The sequence below is a fragment of the Balearica regulorum genome, chromosome 3 (genome assembly GCF_011004875.1).
Source record: "Balearica regulorum gibbericeps isolate bBalReg1 chromosome 3, bBalReg1.pri, whole genome shotgun sequence".
In the NCBI taxonomy this organism is placed as follows: Eukaryota; Metazoa; Chordata; class Aves; order Gruiformes; family Gruidae; genus Balearica; species Balearica regulorum.
This window is the reverse complement of record NC_046186.1, coordinates 69,791,888-69,815,879: the sequence shown is the minus strand read 5'-3', so window position 1 is coordinate 69,815,879 and position 23,992 is coordinate 69,791,888. Positions and strand designations below refer to the sequence as shown.

At 40.8% G+C, this 23,992-nt stretch overlaps 1 protein-coding gene across 3 annotated transcripts in view; it reads right to left on the bottom strand.

The window, feature by feature from the left end:
- Nucleotides 1-23,992, bottom strand: part of IPCEF1 (interaction protein for cytohesin exchange factors 1) — a 62,983-nt gene that overhangs the window by 18,302 nt on the left and 20,689 nt on the right. For 2 of the 3 annotated variants that reach the window (XM_010303311.2, XM_075748376.1), the window contains 6 exons: nucleotides 22,793-22,829; nucleotides 21,954-22,123; nucleotides 13,068-13,141; nucleotides 11,301-11,372; nucleotides 8,152-8,213; nucleotides 4,347-4,438 (listed from right to left, as the gene is read on the bottom strand). In XM_010303311.2, the coding sequence (XP_010301613.1) occupies nucleotides 4,347-4,438; nucleotides 8,152-8,213; nucleotides 11,301-11,372; nucleotides 13,068-13,141; nucleotides 21,954-22,123; nucleotides 22,793-22,829 (507 nt within the window). Of the gene's footprint in view, nucleotides 1-4,346; nucleotides 4,439-8,151; nucleotides 8,214-11,300; nucleotides 11,373-13,067; nucleotides 13,142-21,953; nucleotides 22,124-22,598; nucleotides 22,726-22,792; nucleotides 22,830-23,992 lie in introns of those variants that run through there. The other variant, XM_075748377.1, reaches the window with a different exon arrangement.

Sequence of the window (23,992 nt, the reverse complement as noted above, 5' to 3'; positions counted from 1 at the left end):
GAGAGTCAAATACACAAGTAACACATACACAATCACATAAATACACGTACAAATACGCAGAAGAGGATTAATTGACAGTAATAAAGTAATGGAAGACAAGGGGAGACAAAGCCTTATAGTGAAGCTTTTAGCAGAAATTATCAGAAATCATGATGAGATCATCATGATATGAAAGCCAGATTTCTTGTATCTGCTACTGCAGGAATTTCCTCCTTCTGCAAATCATCTGCTACTGGCCAATGCCAGAATCAGAATACCAGACTCGATGGACCACAATTCTGGCAAGTTTATGTTCTCAATGCATATGTTGAATAGATCTGTGTAAGGATTAAAACAGATGATAAATAGACTGGAAGTACTGAAAATTACTGAGAAGGTGTTGCTAGGGAAACCCGGACAAGCTGCAAACACAATGAAGGGACTAGCCTGGAATATTTATTTATAACCTGGTAAGCTAGAAATAAGATGTATTCATATAAATCAAACCAAGAATGACAATTTTTTTTAGATTATAATATATAGACTTCTGCAATTCAGTGTTGCTGTAATATATACTACTTCCTTTTTACATTATAAAGCAAAGTAGATCTGCCTTCCTCTGCCTAGCTATAACACGTAGCTACTAATCAACTCAGGAGATGAGGATCAATATCAGATTGTCTGTCACCATTTGTTTGTAGCACTTTTGTAAAAAGAAAATCACTTTTGTAAATTTTCGAAGCCATTCCTCCAAGACTGTCCCAAACACTGTGGGATCAGACATAATTTATATTCCTATTACAAGAAGTAGAACATTGTTTTTCAGGTGCATTTTTGTTTTTAAAAAGGAAACCTTCACAAACTATCCTAAATCAAAGGACAAGGAGATGCTGTCATAAGCTACATGTATGAGTAAGAAAAATGCTCTTGGGAACACAGGTGACCTGAACCATTTCATCTGAGTTCCTATCACAAAGACAAATTGTTGAAGAATTTGTACAGCCTAGCAGAACAACTGAACAGTACAAGCTCTTGCTCAGGTTGTGTGAATGGTCTAATTTCAATTGTTCGAAGACAGGAAAGGAAGATGTTAGCTCTTACCTCTATTTTTCTGGCATTTGCCCATGCAAAAGAAAGTGCCATTGAAATAAAAACTGTGGCTCACTGAGTGGAATATATTTTTGTTTTCATTTTCATTGTGTGTTAAATAAAAAAATGTGTTGAGAATAAAAATGACTGACAGAATGTGTTTCTTTTTCCTTACATATGTGTTATGGGTTTGGGGTTTTTTTTCTTTGGTATGACAACTGTTTACCTTACTTGAGTGGTTCCTTTGGAAGTTTTGCAATCATCCATATAATCATAAATCTCCATTTGGGGGCATTTTAAAAAGCAGATGCTTGAGCTAGCAGATCATAAGGATTCCACTGGAGATCAATGAGTCTCTAGGCATTTTTAAGAGAAAAATTATCACCGTGAAACACCTCAACGGCTCTTTTGGGACTGCTGCAATCTATTGTCTCAACATAGCTCCTGGGTTTTCAACTGTAAATCCATTCACATGTGGAGAAATTAATGCATGTGGTCAGTTTAACTTTTGTCCTACAGATGTTAAAATTTACTAGTTCCTCACTTGCTTTTTTCTTCCACAGTACTCAAAAGCATGCATAAACTTAGAAAGGTCATAATGACTACTTTTTTCTTTTTCAAGTTTCAGAATAGTTTGGGTCAGCAGAAAACAGAACAGCAAGTGAAAACTTTGTGCTAGAAGTACAACAAAATGTTTGCTGCCTTACCACGTAACAGAGCCTGCACCTGGGTGGCTATTAGTTTCCAGACTAATAGTTTTCTGTCTGGAGTTGATCTCAAGAAGTTTGGAGGCCTTTCTGCTTATGACAGCATTGTTTTGATTTTCCAAAATGTCCATAGCTCCTAATCCCTATTTTGCAAAATCCCTTTGGCACTCGGGAGGAAGAAAAGCAACTTTAAAAAAAAAAAGAGATAAAAATAATAAAAAGAAATGAACCCCAGTCAATGCCTGTGGTACTCTTGACCCTGGGCTGGGTTTCGAGTATAAGTGTCTCTGCCAGTAGCAATCTGAAAAGATTCAAGCAGGCCTTCCAAAAGTGGTGTACCCAGGGAGTATCAACCCAAATCCATGACATGTTTGGGACCGCACACGGTTCAAAAACTCCACAGTGAATAAACAGGCAGCAAGCAATATGTAACCAGCCTTCCCTGAGACAACCAAGAACTCCACTCCTAGAATTGACCTTCCAATAGAAGCTGTCCTTTCCCAATCCTTCCAGTGGTTTTCTTGCTTCAGTACTTGTCCAGAAGGGAATGGGGCATTAAATCAGGTATTTGAAAGAAGACTCTGACTTGCAGTCAAACATAGCTGCGTTGGTACCTAACTGTTCCTACCCACCATGTAAGCAAGCTGAGCATAGGGTAGACCCATGGCAGCTGCAGCTTATTCCAGTGGCCACTTCTGGGGTGAAAAGACGACAATTTTGCTCAGGAGACACTAACCACTATCATGGGGAAAGGGATTTTAAGCTGGGGATGAGGAGAAGCGAAATCAGCTGAGAGAGGTAAAGGCTGGAGGGAAGCTAACCTTTAAGGGAAAGGCTGAGGAGGCAGGACCCCTCGGCACCTGCACCACTGCCTGCCTCCCATGCGTCCCCTGCTAAAACATGGAGGCCAGCACTCAAGAAGAGCATATGGGAAGGAGACAACCGGAGATCGCCTCTGCAGCAACAGATTGACAGGCAGCAGGAAGCCAGAAAAACAGAAAACTAAAAACCAGCACCTGTTTAAAACTCATCATCTGGAAAAATTCAGGCATTCACTCAGAGGTGAGCAGAGGGAATAGACATCTACAGCCTCTTAAAGGCAAGCCATTGAGGTATAAAATTCAAGACGCTTTATTATTGGCCCAGTATAACTCTTAGAGATACATTGCCAAGGTTCCTATTTTCTCCGATATTTATAGCCACTGGGCCACATTTAACTTCCAGTTACTACAGGCAATAAAGAATCACGTTTTACACAGCAGTGAACACCACGCACCCCCCACGTGCCAGGTGGATCGGTTTACAGTGATTAACGTTACACAACTGTTTCAGGAGAGGAAGTGAAGACTGACTTATCTGACTGAAACAGAAGGGGGCAAGTGAGTGACAGTGTGACATACGCTCCCAGCTTTATGCGAGCTAATTAAAGATTGCCAGACAGGCAACTCTGTGCATGACATCTCCTTTCGTTATTGCCTGTGACCACGCAAGCTTCTCCAGCTCATCTGTACACTTCAAATTTGTTCCAGCTTTGCTGCCTCTGTGCCCACACCAGCTACTGGACGTCATTTCAGCATGCCATACGGGAACCTGTACCACACCAAGGAGGCAGCAGACACTTCCATGAGATGATTTAGAACTAAGTATATCACTGCATACCCCTCAATGATGACTTTCAGATGGGGAAGGGAAAGGCTTGAACTCAGGTTTCCTTATTTCAGCTGCATTACCATCCCAAACCAGCTTACTCATTTCTAAACATAGAATTAGTTAAATCTCATATCTTAAAGCACAGGTAAGGGGAGATGAGATCACTGGGGAAAGCAATAATCTAGAAACAAGATTAACAGGGAGATAAGTGGCTAATAATTAGGCAAGTCAATTTGATTAGACACATAAGGGTGCATAGTGCTTATTCTAATTTATGAAATGAAGTGAGGCAGGAAGGAATATTCTGGGCAAATGCTCTACAGCAAGAGAGAAAAATAGCATAGATTTTGGGAGGATGCCTGTTTTCTTTTTTATAGTCTATTTTTGAGGGGTAGAGGAAAAGAACCGACTTTATCACTGTAAGAAGAGGCCTCTTTCCTTTCACTTCACTGCCACAAAAGCAGCTTCAAATTCAGCAGTCTTAAGAACAGCTCACTCAAATAAATAAATCCAAATCTGTTGGATGATGCTACCGGGGTCACAAAAAGAAAGAAGATTTGGGACTGATTAAAAATAAAAGAATAGCATGACAAACTAGGTTACGGTAGTGTGATAAAAACCTTGTAAAGAAAAGACACAGCGTGCGTATGAGGTAGCGTGACACTTTCCTTTCTCCAGCAAGATAAATATGCTTCCATCTGAAGGAGCTGTTCTTTTACAGTGTGAGGCTCCCAGCAGCACAGGCTGCAATAACTGCGTGCTCTGCCATGATGCAGTCAGTGCATCCTCATTTCACAGGCACACAGGGTCAACATTTCTAGCCACTGGTTCAGGTTATTTCTCAAAGGTCCACTACCTCAAGATTAAGTTTTATTCCAACTGGCTAGCAACAAGAAACAAGCTAATTACTGTAACACTTACCGAAGGAGGAGGAGGTGATGGCTGGACTTTGTAGGGGGGAGGTGGCGTGTCTGTTATTTCTGGATCATCGTGTTCACTTTCACTGTAACACTCTGAGGCAGGCATGGAAAATGAGCAAAAACAAAGTGTTAGACCGACACTCATTTATTCCTCCCAGCACTGTGGTAACCAAAGATCCCTAAGTAGGATGTTCTGGGCTGAGGACCACACTGTAACAAGTCAGTGTCTTCTAGGGCGAAAATTAACCCACTTGTGGTAATGCTACGCTACCTTTTTTTTTTTTTTTCTCAAGTGAAAAACGTTGCTAAGTTGCTATCGCAGGAAACACTAGGTGGCACTGCTCTAGATAGGTTCATAAATAGGTTTGGGGTTTTTTTCCCATCTCTTTGCAGCCTTTAAAAGAAAGGCTGCACCATTTGTAGCATAAGTCAGGGAGACCTGCTGCAAGTAGCAGATACTGTCCCTTAATCTCTGTAACCAATGAGTTTGCCTGGAGCTAGCAACAGGCATTGGTGTTTTGGCTGCAATTTTGGAGAAAACAGATTGCTCGCATGGTGCTTTGGAAACCATAGAGCAGCCTCATGAAAGTCTTCTGTCAGCACACAGTAACTCACATAGGCACGCCGTGCACCATGGCAGTACATGTGCACACCTAGTACTAAAAGTAAACACAGTACTGTAGGACTATACATCCCATTCAATTTTTTATTTTTTTTTTTAATAAAAAACAATCTGATAGAGCCTCAGTATCTCTTGACATGTGGCAGAGAGGCAGTTGTGCTGTTATTTTCATTATTTCAACTACCTGTGTAGCAGGTGAAAGCATTTTCTCAGATGTCTTTTAAAAGTAGATTAAATGAAATGATATTCATTGATAAAATAAGACACAGAAAAGGGGAGGCAGTATGTTGCTGGTTCCTATTCCCAGGGCCTGGCTGTAACCACTGGACAAGATCACTTCCCTCTGCTACATCTCCCAGCACGCATCAGCCTTTCACATCCAACCTTCACACGAGCAAGTGCTTGCACCCTGCCCTGCACTGCGTGTGAGAGGTGACAGTGCTCACCCCCACCCGACCGAGCTGGAGACGTGAAAGGTTGCAAAGACATAGCCAGAGCTTAATGAGGACAACGTGAGCGAGCGCCGAGTGCCACGAGAGCAGAGGCTGTCCCCGTGGTCCCCAGAGGAGCCGGCACTCTGCACTGCCTCTCCCTCTGCCCGCTGCACGCAGCCGCTCGTGCTGTCCAAGGGCAGCTGGGTCTCTCTGCTGGAAGCAAAACCCTCCAGCTCTCTCCCCATGTGGGCGAGGGTGCTTTACGTTCTGGGAGTACTCTGTAAGAGCTGGACTTCATGGGTTCACACCACTAGAAAGCAGTGTGTTAGCACAATCTCTGGGAAATCACCTGGGATTATCTCATTTTTTAACTAAATTAATACCTGCATACTTTTTTTGTGTGTGTGTGTGCATGTCATTTGGGGGTTTTAATAAGCACAATGTGAGGGGAACAAAGTTTTAAGAGAGAAGAATTTTATACATGAGAGGGAAGTTTCTAAGATGTTAACGAAGTGAAACTTAGAGATTCATTACTTTTTTCTCCCCCTACTGTTGGCAGAACTATAGGGTTTTTTAATAGCATAGCTGCTAGTCTGTTTACTGGAAATATGTGCTGGCACATCTCAGCATAAAGGACTGAGATCGGCTGCAATAAGGCCTATATCAAATTCTAAGGCTCTATTAATGCCTTCTTGAATAACTCTTAGTAAAGACCTTATTGTTTCTACAGCTCCCCTTTTAGGCACACAGAAGAACTGAAAAAGAATCAACAGCTGTTTCTGATACTCTAAATAGGCAAATGGGGTTGGGGGGGTGTATTAAAATGCATAGAAAGCACATGAATATGCAAGAACTGCCATAACAAGAGCCAAGACCCTCCTGAAGAGTTATGGTGTGTGATACAGAGGGGAGAACCAGGTCAGCAGGAACAGCAGTGGCTGTGGGTAACGACAGCGTTTTTCTGAAGCACAGCAATGCCTCTGCAAGGGGACGTCCGCCCAGGCGCGTCGGTGGGGTGCTGAACCCACGCTCAAGGCAGCTGCTGGAGCACCTGTGACAAAACACGCACGGAAAGACAAGGAGGTGTTTGACACCAGAGTCAGAGTGCCTTTTTCTGAAGGGGAAATGGGCCACCAGCTTTAAAAGATGAAGAAATCTTGGGTATGTTATGTTTAGTGCTGGGTAATTGGATAACCTGATGCAGAGGTTATTGAATGGATCATTTTGTATCTTTTTTTTTTATTAAGATTAGTGGGCTGACTCATTTTGGACTGTTTTATAATTCTCAACTCAGACAACACAACTAATACTACATTTTTTTGAGGCTTTAAAAAAATTGTTTTCATGTGTAGAATTTTGACCATCCTCATCTTTCATCAAACCCTTCCTTTGTGAAAACATGGACAACGTATTTGGACACTTCTTTCCCAAGTACAATTAACATGCAGTTCTTGCTATGCAGTCTAATACTCAATATAGCCCTTTATCCTAATTATCTCTGACTGGTTTGATACAAAATTGGGTTCAAAGAGGACACAGGCATTTTGGAGGAATTTTGGGGTATGGGAATTAATGAGTTTCCTGACAAGAAATAAAGAGAAACCATGAACTGAAAACAAAGAAATTGATGAGACCTGCTGAATCTCCAGAAATCGGTGGTATCTACGTTTACCAGCCCCAAAGCTGCTTTTAATGGCAGAATATAAATGGAGCCACAGTGTAAACAGAGCCAGATCAGACTAATCAATAACGGAATTACATGTCCAAAGCCTGAACTCAAACCACAACCTTATTCTGGAAAAGCAGAAGGGATGCCAAAGGGAGCATTTCAGTGCTTAGACAATACAAGCTGCATCACCTAAGTGTTCATACTACTACAAATACCAGTTTCTTCTTCATAATGACAGACCCGTCACAACCTGAGCAGTTCTAGAAAAGGCACTGGGTACCAATACTCTAAAAATGGAGGGTCAAAAGCCCAGAAGATGGTACATATTCCTCAGGTCAGAGCCCATCCCCGGTTTGCTAACATAATACTACCCACAGCGCTTCTCATTCTAAACCAGCTCCCATCACGTGTCCCCTCACCAGCAGCTTTTCCAAGCTCTCTGACAGGTGACTTTCTTTGTGTTCTGCCCAGATTTGTGATTCAAGTGCAGGTATCCTACCACCAAAATGTTCTATTAGGTCAGTGTGCAAATTAAGACAACAACAAAATTACTAGGGAACTTTTAAAATTGCTCATTCCACAATGAACTCTTGGGCTTGGCTCTGAAGGAAATGGTAGGCTTCAGTACACCACTACCACCCCCTGAACATCGCTGTTGTTGAAACCCCCAGGAATGGAGGAGACACTAGCGATGGGTCTACATTGCACAAGATGTTCCCAAGCTAGCAAGCTTCCAGGCTGTAGCACAACTCCTGTAACATACCTTACCAGCTCAGAACCCAGAGCAGCACAGCTGTTTCTCTTCACACTTGGTAGGCATACAAAGCTAGCAAACTGCCAGAGAGTAGTTACACACCTCTCACACGATCACTGAGTGTTTCTCAGTGGCACCGTTTCTCGCCGTTGTTTCTTTTTCTATGATTATTCTGTGTTGTGTCAGTGGGGTTTCTCTGAGCTCAGTCAGTAGACGGACGCAAGTTGACAATTTAAAAGAAAGAGAAAAGCTGACAAACATTTGGCCAAGCAAAAACTGTGAAGAACGTGATGTTGTTACACTCTGAAACCACCTTTGGGAGCATACCTTCCTCATTCTTCCCTTTGGGTTCCTGAGGGTCTACAGCCATCCCCAGCTTACTTAGCCACCTGTGTTTGAAACAGAGGGAACAGAGTTAGGGATACTTGCATGCTGTGCAGACAGACTTCTGCCCCTTTCAGATGTGTTCTACTTCACCACATCTATTTTCATTAACCTGAAGACTAAATGTCAAAGTTTCTTTCTATTTCTTAGATTGTCTTCTAGAAAGGCACCAGTTACCTGAATACTAATATTCCCTGTGGTGAGCAGGACGAGTTGCCTGGGACATCTTCTTTCCCTGATGCTGAAAAAAGCATTACTGATGACCAAGGAGTTGCATTCATGGAAGCTGAAGGAAAAGTATGTGTGCTATAACACAATGTCAGTGGCTTAGTCCTTCTCTCCTTCACCCGAGATGAAGCAAAAGGCACAGGAGCCATAGAAGATGATGTCAGCTGCCCTGGCCAAAGCTATCACGGCACAGACTGAGAATCTAAGCCATTTAAAACCAAACTTTCTGACCATATATACTGCTTTCTTCAACTCCCTGTGTACTTTTGTTTTTAGTAAGTCTCACTTCCTGTGTTGCTTTAAGCTATTAACAGGGAGGTTTTTTTTCATTACTCTTCCTAGGTGGCTGCATTTTTCTAGTGCTAGAAACAATCCCTGGATATACTTTCTGTATATTGTGTTTGCTTGTAGGTCGTTCAGCTCTATCCAGATTTTAAGAAACTAACAACTAAAACCACTCAAGCCTTTCAGATTAAAACTCAAGGCCTAAATAGGGAACATATGAAGGGCATGAATTAAGATTCATAACTCTGAAAAAACATTGAGTCTGATCTTGATTCTACTGAAGCAATGGGAAATTTGCTAGTAAGATCAGTGTCAAAGTAACAGGATTTTTACAGTGCAGTATGAATAGAGCCACATAACAATTCAAGAAAACAAAGTGTCCTTTCTATGAGAGTGAATTACTGACTTTCTTCTAACAGCTAATCATAACAGAATTATTTTTTTAAATAAAAAAGTCTTAACAAAAGAAAAGGTTTACTAAAAAATCCAGGACTTCATTAACCACAAGGTCAGACAGACGGCTAGTAACTGCATGCAAAGGTAGATGGTCAGACAGACGGCCAGGTAAATGCATGCGGCTAGCCAGTCTGCATTTACTTTACATTTGTGCATGACAATAGCAAATATATGCTAAATTAATGAAGCAAATGACTGTATTAATAAATCCACTGCCAATATAATATATATATGCATGAAGAGTTACAAAAGGTCATGATCCATCGAGCATTTACGCACACCAGTAACTTGACACACACAAATGCCCCAGTGAGTTCAGTGGAACCACTCATATGCATATGTATTTGTGGGACTGGAGCCAAGAGAACAGATGTCTTTTAGTCTATTTTGACATATGTGTGAGTATGCGTGTACTTTATGTATTATATGTATTTTATACTTTGCCAAGGAAAACATCATCAGTTACAACAGTGAAGAATTAGTATTAGTTCAGCATAGTGCAAGCTGCTCTAACACTAGGCTACCTAGCTTTAAGCCAAAATGAAATTTACTCAAGAAGTGGAGTTTGAAGAATATCGTTCCGGGGCCATAAGATCTGGGACACCTGCATAGATTTCAATCACTCACATGAGACTAAACATTTCAAAAGCGTCATTAAGACACTGAGAATTTCCAGCTGGGCTCCAAACTGACTGTTAGCACTCACTAATGTCCTCCATTAGCTGTAATTTTCCTTTTCCTCCTCCCTACATCCTTTCCTCTCTTCTCTCTCAACCAGGTTATTCTCTCTACAGAAATATTCCTGTCCAGCAGTCCCTCATTCTCAGTCATCCTCAGCCCATCTGCCTCAAGAAATTCTTATTCCATTCAGCAGCTCCAGTAGGAAACGCAGGGATACAGAAATGGATGGTTAGCTCCACACCAGTATGTTCTGCGCTGCTCCACATTGCAAAGGGCCACGTGTTCTTTCCATCTACAGATGTGTTCAAGGCCAGGTTGGATGAGACTTTGGGCAACCTGGTCTAGTGGAGGGTGTCCCTGCCTGAGGCAGGGGGGTTGGCGCTAGATGATCTTTGAAGTCCCTTCCAACCCAAACCATTCTATGATTCTATGATTATATATATATCTCTATGTATGTACACTACTGTAGTATCGTACATTTCTGTATCTATAGCTCTTTTAGAAGATCACACACGTTTTCTCAACCTCTGCCCTTTTCTGTTGTGGTAAAAATGTATGAGGTCTCCTATTTACAGAGGAAAGAACAGTCAATGCCCTATGAAGAATCTCACTCAGATCACCAGCAGAACCATGATTAAAATCCTGACCCGACTATTATAGGAGCTTTCTTCCCATTTAAATTGTACTGCTTTGTATCCAGTATTTGGACATTTAATGCAATAGCATTGTGAACATACTGCAATCTGAAGTAAAAAAAAAAAAAAAAGAAGATATGAGATGTATCTAAATCAGCCAAAACTGGATCAATAGCAAATAATATCTATTTCTGATAGCTTAGTGGTTTCTAAAAGGGCAGTATTCATATCCATTTTTACTTCTTGCATTAAAAATTGCATGAATTAATTGTTTTTACAGACATTTGTGGAAAGAAAATTTCTGATCTGTCATGAGGATCGTTTAACTGCACTGTAGTTTGGCACTGAAGTAAATGCTTACCTACGTTAAAGAAACAGCTCTTTCCATCCCTTTAGCCCTCCTTGTTGACTGACTCTGAAAGTAGACACTATTATATTCTAGTCCTAGATCACTTCTGGGACAAAACTATATTAAGCTTTTCCCTCTCTTTCCTTTCTTCCCTCACTTCTCCCAAGGTGATGAACTTGCTATCGAATCTTTGCACCTCTCTAACAGAAAGGGATTTATACCAGCGAACGTTGGGAAGATTAGTATCGAAATCAGGCTAAGAATGTGATTCTGATTTCAGCTGTCATTAGTGAACAAATAATAGTAGTTTCCCTCTATACAGTGACCAGAAAACAAAACAGACTCAGTAATTCCCCGAATAACTTTGTCAACAACCACTTGACAGTGAGATAATAAACATTCAAAGGGTGTTCTCAGGCGTGAGACAGGATGAAACATGGCCAGTCGCTCCTACTTACGTGTTCATTTCCAGAACATTTTCTGCCGCAAAATAAAATGTCTTGATCTGTGGGTGGCTGATCTTAATAGCACTTTAAGAAAAGAAAAATAGAAGAGATATAAAGAAAACTAGTTTACATAAGAAAGAAAAAATAATAGCTGAATGAATTATTTTAAATATTTATTCACTGCGCTATGTTAAGCCGGATCAGCTCACCCATCCATATAGCTCTTTCCTTAAAACTCTTGTCTGTTTTTAGCTCATTTCCTAGGCCACACATTATTCAGAGAGTATAAACTACAGGAACTAAAAAGGAAGGAATAAAGAATCAAATGAAGACTTTCATTATTCCATTACATAATTCTGTTGCGCGTCTACATCTCGAATACTGTGTGTAGTTTTGCTCCCCCTCCAGCTCTGTAGAGCAAAGTAAACCTGAAAAGGTTCAGAGAAAGCACCAGGGGTGACCCCAGGTATGAAACCGCTTCCATGAGTGGTTAATCCAGCTAAGACCCCACAGCATGGGAAACATGGTTCAGGGAAGGGACATGCGATACAATAAAATCACAAGCGGCATGCAGCAGGTAAATATGGACTGACTCTTCACTGTCTTTTCCAAGACAAGTTTTAGGAGGCACCAAAGAGGAAACTAGGTGGAAGTTTTGAAACAAACAAAATGGAGGTAGTCCCCTGACTACAATAGTTAACCTGTTGGTCTCAGCCCCAGACTATGCTTTAGTTAAATATCCACCAGTAAGACTTTTAAGAGATTTTTTTTTTTTTTTTTCCCTAAAACATAGTTTCCGATCCTGAGACTGTGGCTTCCCTCTGTGGTTCCTTACTTGGTGACTGACCGTCCCCGGAAACCCATACTCTTTGACTGGGACCCAGCTGACTCAGCGACACCCATTACCTCTCACAGTTCTCCTAACTTACCCTATCCCAAATAAGTGATGAGCACATGTTTTCCTCCCAGTCACTGACAAGCAGCAGCTGCAGAAGTGAAGGGCAACATTTTCTCATGGTTCTGTACTATGTGACTCAACCTTTCCTCTGAGAAAACAAAATGAAGCTCCCCATATTCAAAATAGCTGTCCCCTTTCTTTGGAGGAGTCAAGCCTACAGTTAATCTCAAGAACACCTAATCGCAGCATGAGACCCAAACAGAAGAACAACGGCTTCCTCTTGAGGCACAGAATAAAAACCATGCTGAGCTTTCTAACAACTTTGAACAGCAGCAACACCCCTCCCAACCTTTGAAGTGTACTCAGAAGCAGCTGGAAGTCAGTGCTGCATATGGAGTTTGGAGAGAATATTTTGAAATGTGTGCCCTGCTAAATCAAGTTTTTGTTCCCTGCACAAACAGAGGCTTCAAGTAGAGCCCAAGTTCAGTTGCACCACGGCAGCCTAAAGAATAGTCCTGACTTGGAGGGAAGCAGCATTGCTTCCACCACTGTTGACCTCCCCACCGAAGAGAAGGTATCTGAGATAGATAGACTACGACTTACTCATAATCAGTGAACAAAGAAGAAAGGAAGGGAAAAAAAAAAAAAAAAAGCATTTGGCATACTGATCTACTTTTTTATTTGTAGTTTTAACAGAACACATCTGGCAGAGAATTTTCAAAAATATTTTTGCAATATGGTTTTCTTTCAGTAGCTCAATTAATATCTCATTATTTACACAACACAGAAGAGCTCCCCACAGCTTCATTGTCAGGCACTACTGAGATTCCTTGCAACATTGCAAAAATCATGCAAAACTGGGGGGTAAGAAATAAACTTACTGCTTTTTTTTGCATTCAATTGCTCGGTCCACACTGAAGTCTGGAAGTCTGATGAATCCTTCTGCTTTTTCAGCCTGCAATAAAAAAGCAATTTAAAAATCACCACATCAACCAACTGGCAAACTACCAGACTCCAATGTTCAGTGATATTTAACATGCAAATGCTTGTTTTTGACAGCTTTTTATAGTGTGAAAATATATGCTCATCACCATGGGGACAGATTAACACCTGACGTTTTGGCTGATATTTGGGAATAAGAAATATTCCTATACCAGCTACTATTTGTGCAAGTCCTGGATGCTAGAAAGCCACCATTCCTGTCTGTGCAAGTGGTGAAGTGTGAGCATAGGCTTTGTTGTACACTTCTAAATATCAAAGCACCTGAAAGAGGAAGGATCCTCAACTCCTAAATAGTGCTGAAGTAGATTCCCTCTCCTCCTCACCTCAAAGCATTTGTATCAGAGCACCCTTATCTAAGATTCATCAAGTCATAAGTCTAGTCCAGAGTCTGAAATCATCAAGGCCAAAATTTAGGGTTGGATTAAACCAGAACTAAAAACATCGGGAAGGTGGAGAAACCTGATTCATTCACCCAAGCAGCTATCAGTGATCACACGACTTCTTCTGACAGATACCAGCCATGCTTTGTGCATAGACCACCAAAAATCAAACAGCCGAACCTCAGCTCTAAAAACAGAGGCCTCTCAAAAGAGATGGATGACATAAGAGAGAATGAATCATCCATTCAAGTCTGGATGACAGACACAATCTCAAAGGAGCATTTGTTCCATTATACAGTATGGATGCATGTTACACAGATGTGTAACAGCACCACATATAATGATCTATGTATATTTGAAAGATACACATCTATAGTGACGGGAATTCAAAAGTGACCCAAAATGATCCTAGGTAGAGATGGAGGAGAGTCTCCCCTGGGTAATTGCAGCATGGACCGTTTCGTAGGGTCACCTATATACGCCTGTACACGAGCAAGGCAGAGGCAATATGGGCTGCTTCCACGCCAGGAGGTGAAAGGCTGCAAGGGGATGGTCCCATGCAGCTGAGCTCTGTTGTTAAACACTGCAAAGTAGCCTCAGGTGGCTTTGGCCACCCAGCTATCACTCCCCCCAAGAAATTTGCAGGCATGGTACAGGACGTAGCAAAAGCCAAGCGGACATTTACAGCCCACTGTTTATATGTGGTCACCCCTTTCTGGATGGGAGAGGGTTTACTGAGCATTGGCATCTCTGTTCTGGGTCAGCTGGACTCAGAGAGTGTCAGAGTTTTGCTCCAGCAAAACTGAAGTTACCAGTTAGCCTCAAACCCCTGTTCTTGCTGCCTGCAGCTGAAACATCTTCCTTTACTACTTCTACCTACGTTCAACCAATCAGCCGCAATAAGACTAGGACTTCTCCTAAGAGAAGCAATAATGTAGACAAAAGTATGTAGCACAGAATGTCAGGAAAAACTGTACTTTACAAAATACAGAAAGTCTTCATTCCTGAATCTTTTTTTTTTTTTTTTTTTTTGCTGCTCCCAGTCCTTATCCCTGGGCACATTAAAATTCTGAAACCGTACACTGAGTTAAAGCAGGTAAAATACACACAACAATTACAAAGACAGAGGATAAATGAAGATGACTGACAGCATCTCAAGGCACATTATGCACGAATATGAAGAGACTATAAAAAGATGTTCATCGAGACAAGTCTTTGAGATTTAATTCTTGGAAGTCTGAGTTTCTGAAAACTGAAATATGGGTACAGAATGGATATTTCATTGGTTGGCTTCTTTGCACCTCTGCATATCTGTTCTTTGGTATACAATAAATCACAGCATAACCATCATTCCTGCATTTTACATGTATTACATATTCATATGAGAAGTTTCACGAGTAAATGGTTTCACTCACTCCAGGATGGGGGGGGGGGGAAAAAAAAAAAGAAAAAAAAAGAAAAAAAAAGAAAAAAAAAAAAGAAAAAAGAAAAAAAGAAAAAAAGCAGCAGCGGAGGGAGTTTTTGGTTATTTTCTTTCAGTACAGAAGAAACAATGATGTTTATCAGCATCTGGGCTGAAAAAAACTTTGATTTTTCAAATTCACTTAGTTTGTACCAAAAAGTGCTTATTTGCTATTGTGGGTTTTTAAATTTCTCTGATTATATTTGTATCTTTCAACAAACTTGTTTAGACCCTGGCTTGGGGAACTTTTGTTTCCATTCCACAGTTTGGAATTTAGTGAGACTAAAATCATTGAGATAAAATAGCAATCAACTAAAGAAAAAAAAGTGACAGGTTTTTTTTAAAGTTGGGGTTTTTTTAATGTGTATTTCAATCAATTAGACTTTAAGCTAGTATTTCCATCCCAAATCCATTGTACACCAAGTATATAAGGATGAGAAAATGAGTAGGGATAAATAAAGGAGGAGCTCTATTCATGGGCTGCATCATACAAAAGATAGAGACTGTACTAGCCTACATTTCTGTACCAAAAAGAGTGGTCACTTACTGGACCAAGTGTGGCAAGAACACTGAAATTCCTATTTGGTTCTGAGGACCAGTCTAAGAACACCAGAGACCAATCTCAAAAAAATAGTTCATGAGGTACCAAAGCCATTATTACACACATTGCTGGATGAGATACATATACAATGCCAGTTGTTTCTCTGAAGTATGAATCAATAAACCCAGTTTAAAAAAAAAAAAAAAAAAAAAAAGTGATCCAGAAGACCTGGTGTGAAGGAATATACCCAGATACCTTCTCACCCACACACAAATAAATCCATGGCCTGAGCTAGGTAAAGTCATCAGGTAGGTGAGTGGGTGATCAGGGCTGGGGCGGGTTGGCCTTACACGTTACGAATGCAATCACAGCTCAGCCAGTTTTATCTGTTGGTGCAGTAGCCATTGCTCTAGACTGCAGCCCGTAAATCACTTAGGTTGCTGCACAAGCGCTCATGAGGCAATTAAGTCCATAAAATGCCATTAGATAAGTCACTGTCTCTATTGTCAATGTATATAAATATTTGAGCACTTGGATTTTGTATTGGACTAGTGAATTATCAAGACCCTGTAAGCCAGTGTGGGGACACTCACCTGGGGTGCTCCCACCTATGCGGAGATGGAACTCGGACTTGAACCACTGACATATCCAATGACTAAATTAGAGGAGTACTCTCTAAATTGCTAATGAAAATAGGTCTGTAGGCTTTGATTTCAACAATTTACATTTACTAGTTTTACAACAGAGAAATCTCCAGATTCCTTATGCGGTATTTGGCATGTTCCAGTTGGTAAAAGATTATGGTCTCGCATATGCATTCTATCTCAATGCATTCAGATTTTATATTAATTCTGTCTGTGATTTCACATTTGTTCATTTATAAGAAAAGTTTAATGTTTCATTTTATGTATGAGTGAAAGGACGGAGGAAAATGGTGTGATTTTTTTTTTATTTTTATGCACTGTTGGTACACATCTCAGATGTGCCATCTATATAACAGAAAACAGGGGTTTGATAGGTATGTAGTTCCACAATTATCAGAAAAAAAGGAAACAAAATCATAAGAGGAAAACCTTATGAGCATTATTACAGTCAGCAAATAGAATTCCAAATAAACACTATGAACAGAACATGTGGAAGTCATCTTTTCAGTCATTCTTGGAATAAAAATGACATTTTAAAACATTAAAAGTGTATAGAAGCCCTAAATGTTTTCTTTTCTCTGAAATGTTATCTTTAATGTGACTTTAAACATGCTATTATTTAACTCACACATTTCGCTCAAATTTCCTTCAGATTTTATTACAATGCTGTAAAATAGCCCTAAAAAACTCAGGTTAAAAGAACCTTGACCTGTTTCTTATTTAATCAGGGTGTTTAAAAGAATAAGCTGTTATCTCTTGTGGTTTTTATGCAGGTTAGCCTAACACATAAATCTGCAGTTTTTGCTATACCCATTTGTAGAAAAATAATATCAATAATAACAATAGTCTCTGCAAATGCTTGGGGCAAAAAGAAAGTAACCACTTTTTCACAGAAAAAGCTTTTCACTAAAAAAAAAAAAAATAGTCAAACATATTTATGAAACATAATGCATAAATCCAATGAAAGAGGCTAATGCCCTTTTTAGCTTGCCTTGATACATTGTCTAAATGTTGTGGCTTTAGATTTAGCAGATCATTTACTAGATCTTTTTCAATATTTAAAGTGAATGTAATGGTGCAGAAAGATTTTTTAAAATAGTGCTGTAAAGTGAAAATATCTAGTTATTGTGGAACGGCTCCAGTCCGCAATTCAGGGTACTCCTCATGGCTTCATCACAGTGTTTCAGCGCTGCCCGCATAAGACCCTGTGGATGTTGGAGGAGCAGTTCAATCCTCAAGCCTTTTTAGTCTTTTTTCTGTCTGCAAAGTACACCAGTGAGGCAACCTATAGAACTGTGAATAATTTGTGTAAGATATTGGAGCAGAAGTCCCCAAAGCTCTCGGCACCATCAGCCGACATCAATGACTTTATCATCCGCGTAATCAGCTACTATAACTCAAAGGTGAGAGATTCCTGTTTTAAAAGACTGCAATTATACAGCTCCTGGCAAAGCTGTTGGAGTGAGGACCAATTTAAATGCAGTGAACGGGGAAAAAAAAAAAACCCAAAGATAAATAGTGACAGTAGATCACAGCCTGCAACCCTTTGATTTTATATTTATATTTCTTTTCAGTTAAATCCCCATGACAACCATCGTTAACACATCCTGCAAAACTGTATTTCAACTCTACTTGGAAAACCAGCCGAGTTATCCTAAAGGCCCACAAGACAGAGGCGTTTAGTCCTCTGTCCCTTTCCAGCCAACACTACACAACACGGTCACAACAAGCACAAGGAGCCAGGAGCCTGGGATTATGGGTGACAATCTTCCCCAGCAGCCCTCTTCCTATGCAGGAGTACTGCAGGATTCTCTCCAGGGTTTCAGTATGAGAACTAAAAAACTGCTAAAGGAGCAGGCACGATCACACACTGTCCTCTTTCAACCCTTCTCTTCAAGGCAGCTGCCTACAGAGAGCAGTACTTGAAAGAGGGAACCAAATGCTAACGAAGAGCAGTTGTCCAAGGAGTCTGGTGTTCCTGAATGCACTCAGTAAGTCAACTGCTCGGATCCACTTTCTGATGTTTCTGTGTTTCCATTGCAAACCCAACCCTTCTGTGTTTCTTCCTAGTGCAAACAGCTTCCCCTCCACAGAATGGGGGCATGTCCGTACTGCAAACAAAAGTTCACCTGCCTCATGTAGCATCCATGTTTTATAGAAAGAACAAGAGTACATGGGAAAAGGTTTCAGGGCAGTCTACCCAAGCCTGCTGAGACCACCGGGGCCCTAACCTTACCACTGACAGTACCTCAGCTAGCTGGTTGAGAGCTAATTTGCCTGTGTGCTCTGGTTTGCTTTTAGTGAAGGAGAAGCTTGACTCCCAGGACATGTGATCTGCTGTTGCTGACTCTTCTCAGCATTTTATTGTTTTTTTTCTCTTTTATGCTATGGCTTTCGCAACATATTTTACGTTAAATTGTCTGCAAACATCACCACAAGTGTCCTATATCGCCTTCCCCAATCTGCCTCATGTGGAAGACCCAGAACCAGAGTGGCTTGAAGGCAAATTAAATCAGAGCGACAGCAACATCCAGAGCTTCGGAGTCGCCTGAAGACAGGCTTCTCCAAGAACACTATGTCAGCTAAGGTTACCTACCCAAATCCGGGACAACACACATTCCCATACATATTCCACCCACTCCCTATTTTCTCCATCTCCATTAGAAAAAAAAGGTTAGGTCCAGCACCCTGTTGCTATGCTACAGTTGCCAGTGTCTGGTTGACTGCAGCTTCTACACAGCCGCAAACCGAACATGCTCACTCCTCACAAGAACGAAACTGGTCAGGCAGAGCTACAGGCAGCCAGCCAGCATGCCCTGGTTGCTTCAACCTCAGCCCCGCTCCTCCACTGCCACCTTTCACTTCAGCCTCTATAAGACGACCCATCACAAGAAGCCTCAGGCACATGAGGAGCAGGAGTCTTCCTCTTTCAACACAACTGTGAACTTAAGATTGTCATCTTGGATGCCCTGTTGGGACCGAGGATTAAGTCCACTGGAGGCAGTGGAAGTTCAGGCAGTATTAAAGCCAGGACAGATAGAAAAAAGAAATATCAAGCAAGAAAGTGAATATGTCACTGCTATTTCTGCTTCATCAATCTAGAGGTGCAAATATCTGTGAAAACACCATGAATATAACTCATCTCAGATATGACTCTCAGCGTGGCTCTGGTCTCATCAATTTAAGTAAGCAGATCTTAGCTAAGGACACCTCCTCTCCTTCCCACACCCCCTACTTACTGCCAGTCTGCAAATGTTGCCCAAATCTACAACTATGCAGAGGCTGCACTTTAAGTTGTCCAAAGAAACCTTGGGTTTTTAACATAAAATAGTGTGTGAAAGTCAGCAGAAGTTGAAAGCAAAAAGGTGCTACCAGCTAGCATGTTTACAAGAACTGTGATAGGTGAGAAGTCAGGGCTGACATAAGTCTACAGTATTTTGAAGCCATATGAGCTCTTCAGGGTACATGAAATAAACTGGAATGAGGCTGCAACCCATTCTTCAGCCTTGTTTATTTTGGGGCAGTCAGTGACAGCAGGAGAACAGGCACGGACTGAAAGGACTAATTCACCCAAATGGCAGATGCTGTCTAGTAGCACTGGGATCAGCATGACCATGGTTTGTCTGGATCCCAAGAGAAGAATTTAGTCAGCCGACAAGAAGTGAAGGAAGTGGAGGACTTTGCAACTCTTCCCCACCACCCTCCTCCTCCTGGAATGCAAAATTTATCTTGTCTTGCCTCATTTTATTTCCTCCCAACTTTATGTCACCCAGCCAGCTCACCTTTCTTAACACTTCTTGGCTAGAGATGCAACTGCAAGTGGTGATTTAGAATAGTCAATATTAGTAAGAGTTTGCAGGTTATTAATGCCACTGAGGGGTACGTCTGCCAGGCCATATCTTCCAAGCAGAAATATTGGAAGCATTGGAAAAACAAAGCCTTTTTTTTTTTCCCCCCTCTCTTCTCTTTCTCTCACACATGTGAGACTTGGTCTTGAAAGGAAGCTAAATCAGACCACCACAACACCACACAAAACCAACAGCTCAAGACCAGCAGAGTTTTTTTCACTTCCCCCCCCCCCCCCCCCAAAGAATAGCTAATACCATCTTTAAATGACATTCAAGGAAGATCCATCAAAGTTTTTATTCTGTTAAAAAAACACCCAACACCATACTTTTACAACTGAAGAGAGAATGTGAAATACTCTTTATGTGAGTAAAGTTTTGTTTAGGGTTTTGGGATTTTTTTTTTTTTTTTTTATGGTTTAATTTATTTTATTCGTACCTTGAAACAGTTAGCAAGATTTTTAGTTGGGATTACTGCAATAGAAATAAACAAGTGGAAACAATCCAGATGGTATTTAATTTCTTAAAATGTTCTAAGAATTAATAAGAATTAATAAAGGTTTCTTTAATCTTTCATCATTTGCTGGACCTGGGACATGCTGATTTCCAGAGCAGCCCATTTGCATTTAGGAAACCTGATGCTCATCCACAATTCCACACTGAAGCTCTTGAGTTTCAACCTATGTTGCTATTAACATCCCCTAATCCGCTGCACGCCCCCGTTCTGGGCTCTGTCAGCCCATCGCTTGAACATGACAGGAGCTTTCTTAGAGGTAGCAGTGCAAGAAAGCAAAGTGAAGGGAATAATTATGTCTGAATCTTCCTAGGACGGGTGAGACACCCTCTCTGCCCGATCGAGCCGAGCTGTATCAAGCAGCCTCGAGTAAGGCCAGCTGTTCTCTAGGGCACGCTGCTGCTTCGCACTCGGCCACAACCTTTCGTTAAAAGGGTTACTCTGGATATCTCACTGTGTCTTCCCCCACTGCCCCTTTTTCACTTTTTAATTCATAGTTCTTTGGCTGATTACAGGAATTCAGGGCCTGCTCTTGTTCGTCTCAGATTATTTCCCACTCACGCTGTAAGTGGAGTGGGCTATTTAGGCTGGATCCACTGGAGGAGAAACACTACCTATACTGGTTGTCCTGAGGAAACCTCATCCTCTGAACAGAAAGCTGGACCTTGAATTCAAAACACTGTGTTCTCCTGCAGATTTGACTGTTAGCATCAACTCATCAGGACAGGAAGTTAAAAAAAAATCAGCAGAACGTGAGAACCTTTAATTACAATGCTCTGGATGAGAAATCAGCAAGACCAGGAGTAAAAACATTACCAGCTGACAGTGCTCATATCTTTAACCCTACCAGTGCAAACTGGTAAAGTTTTCCTCCAGGGAAAAGAAGAAAGAAAAGAAGAAAAAAAAACAACAAATAAACAAACAAACAAAAAGGCAAACAAATAAACAGATTAATCTCAGTGTGGAAGGGGAAGGAGAGGGAAGCAGGAGAGAGACTTCTGAAAATTAAACTAATTAGAAGTGAAGAAGCATCCCTGTTTTGAGTCTTGATAGCAAGTGTCTGCAAACTGTCCAACCCAGGAAAACCTTTCTCAAATTCAAATGCCAGCAGTGCTTGCGAAGAGCAGCTCTTTAAAGGGCAGAACAGATAGCAAGTTAACATTTCACAAGTGCTTACTGAACTAGAAAACATATAGTTTTCTGCATGTTTCACATTCACGTAGACAGTTCCCAGGTTACAAGAAATGTCGGGGCTGAGAAATAAGCCCAGTCATTTGTACATCTCCAGGGCATTTAAATTGTGAGCCCAGCTCCCCTTCTCTTGGTCCCGGCAGATGCTGTTTGTCTGGCACCCAGAGCTGGATGGACATTGTACTCACCAGCTGACTGCTGTACCAATACAGTGATGACTCCTTCAGCACACACCAGAACTTTTTCCATTTGTTGCCAATGAAAGCTCCTTTTTCCTTCTTTTTGTAGAGCCATCCTTGGCAATCAGCTTGCCCCAGCTCTTTACACGATATCCTCCGTCGGCTCATTATAAAGAACCCTGTGCCATGAAAAATACAGTGTTCTGCTTGTTTAAAAGTGCATTACCAGGAAAGATGTTGCTGCCAATTAAAGATATCAACCTTACTTAGTAATCTCAGCGAGTCATCCAAGCATATCTTAAAATATACTTAGAAGTCGTTCAGTTTTATAATGGCTGTGTCAGTAACACACATTCATTTGAAAGACATTCTGATGTACAGAAACAAAATAGTAAGCTATAGATAATGCAGACACTAATTAATGCTGATAACTATACACGATTTTTTGTAAATTAAAAATATATTCCTTGATCCTTTTAAGAGAAGCGTGCATGCATTTCCCTTCGCACAGCTGCACTGAAAAGAATACATCTATTTAAGTCAGCTAGAGAAAACTATTATGCCAAGTACATGAAAACGGTTAGTGTGTTTGTGTGTATGTGCAGGCAGCTGATTCTACCTCACTGATTTCCAGCTTTGATTCGATTAACATACCACAAGGATTTAGTCCAAAGGAACAGCCCGTTGTCATTTTTCTCAGAATCGGTGCAAGAATCAGAGGAGTTAAAAAGCAGCCTTCTACCAGCTGAGTAGCAGTATAAAATCCTCACCCTCCCAAGAATAAGACATACTAAGAAAATAACAAAAGAGCAACCCAGAAGAGAAATGAAAAAACAATCTCTCATTACCTTGACTTTTCTTTTTTGTCTTCTGACGCAAGGGAACCTGTAAGAAATGCAGGAAGGAAAGAAAAGAGGAAATTTCAGATTGTGTTGCAACATTTGTGTAGAAAGGGGAGGGGGAAGCTAGAGAAGGACGTGGTGGTGATGCTGGTGGTATATGCAGGATGGAAACGCATAACCCACTCACTGCTGAAGGGACGTTAGTAGCTGAAGCATAAAACGTGTTAATTAGAATTGATGTATATCTAGTTGAGCAAGAGCAAATGTAACTCTGTTATACATGTGTCTATCTACTAGTGCTTCCTGTTTCACACCCACAGGCAGCTTCTACTCTGCTACGTGTTTGCCTGAAATGTATTCTGTGTTTAGAAGTTAAAAAAAATAGAAGTTAGGACTCCAACATTTCAATGCTTTGTTACAATCCACGAGGGGGATTTACAAATGTGGGGAGATTAAAAATACATGCTAGGTGTCTGATTGTCCTTTAGCTCATTCTAAGAAATCCTGAAAAAGGAAAAAAAAATTATTTTCCACTTCTCTTTTTTTATTTAGTGCAGAGAATGTATTTCCCTCTATATAAGAGTTTCGTAATATTTCTTAAAATTAAAAAAAAAAATCAAATCACACCAACTTGGCAGATTATCCAAACCGTAAAACATAAATATGCCAGAAGTTTGCCGTGGCATAAATGAGAGTTTTAGTCACAGTAAAAATAACAAAATTAAATTATATTTACTCATTTGCAGTCTATATATTTCATCCCACATAAACACATAGAAAATGAAACTAAAACAGAAGACCACAGACCAAAAAAAGAGGTCATTAGAAATGTGAGGTCTGACTTTCAGGGTAAATTCTCGCTGGACAGGCTGGTTGGTCATGCGATTGTGGACAAAGCACTTGACTTCTCTTTGCCTCAACATTTCCATCTCTAGCATGGGAACAAAAACATTCACCTTTTTCTATTTTAGGAAGGTTTTGAAGCCTCTGGATGACAAATGCTGGATAAGGTGATGTATGATTTAATATGCTCGGCCACGGCGTTGCTATGCAAAGCCGGTAGCTCCCTGATCCGCTGCAGAGCTGCGCTGCAAACATCCCTAATACAGCCCCTCTGCCTAGCCAGCCGGCTTTTCAGTAAAATAAAACCCCATTTCATGTTATTCTTGAAGTATTTGATGGCTCTTCTCACAGCCAAATTAAAGG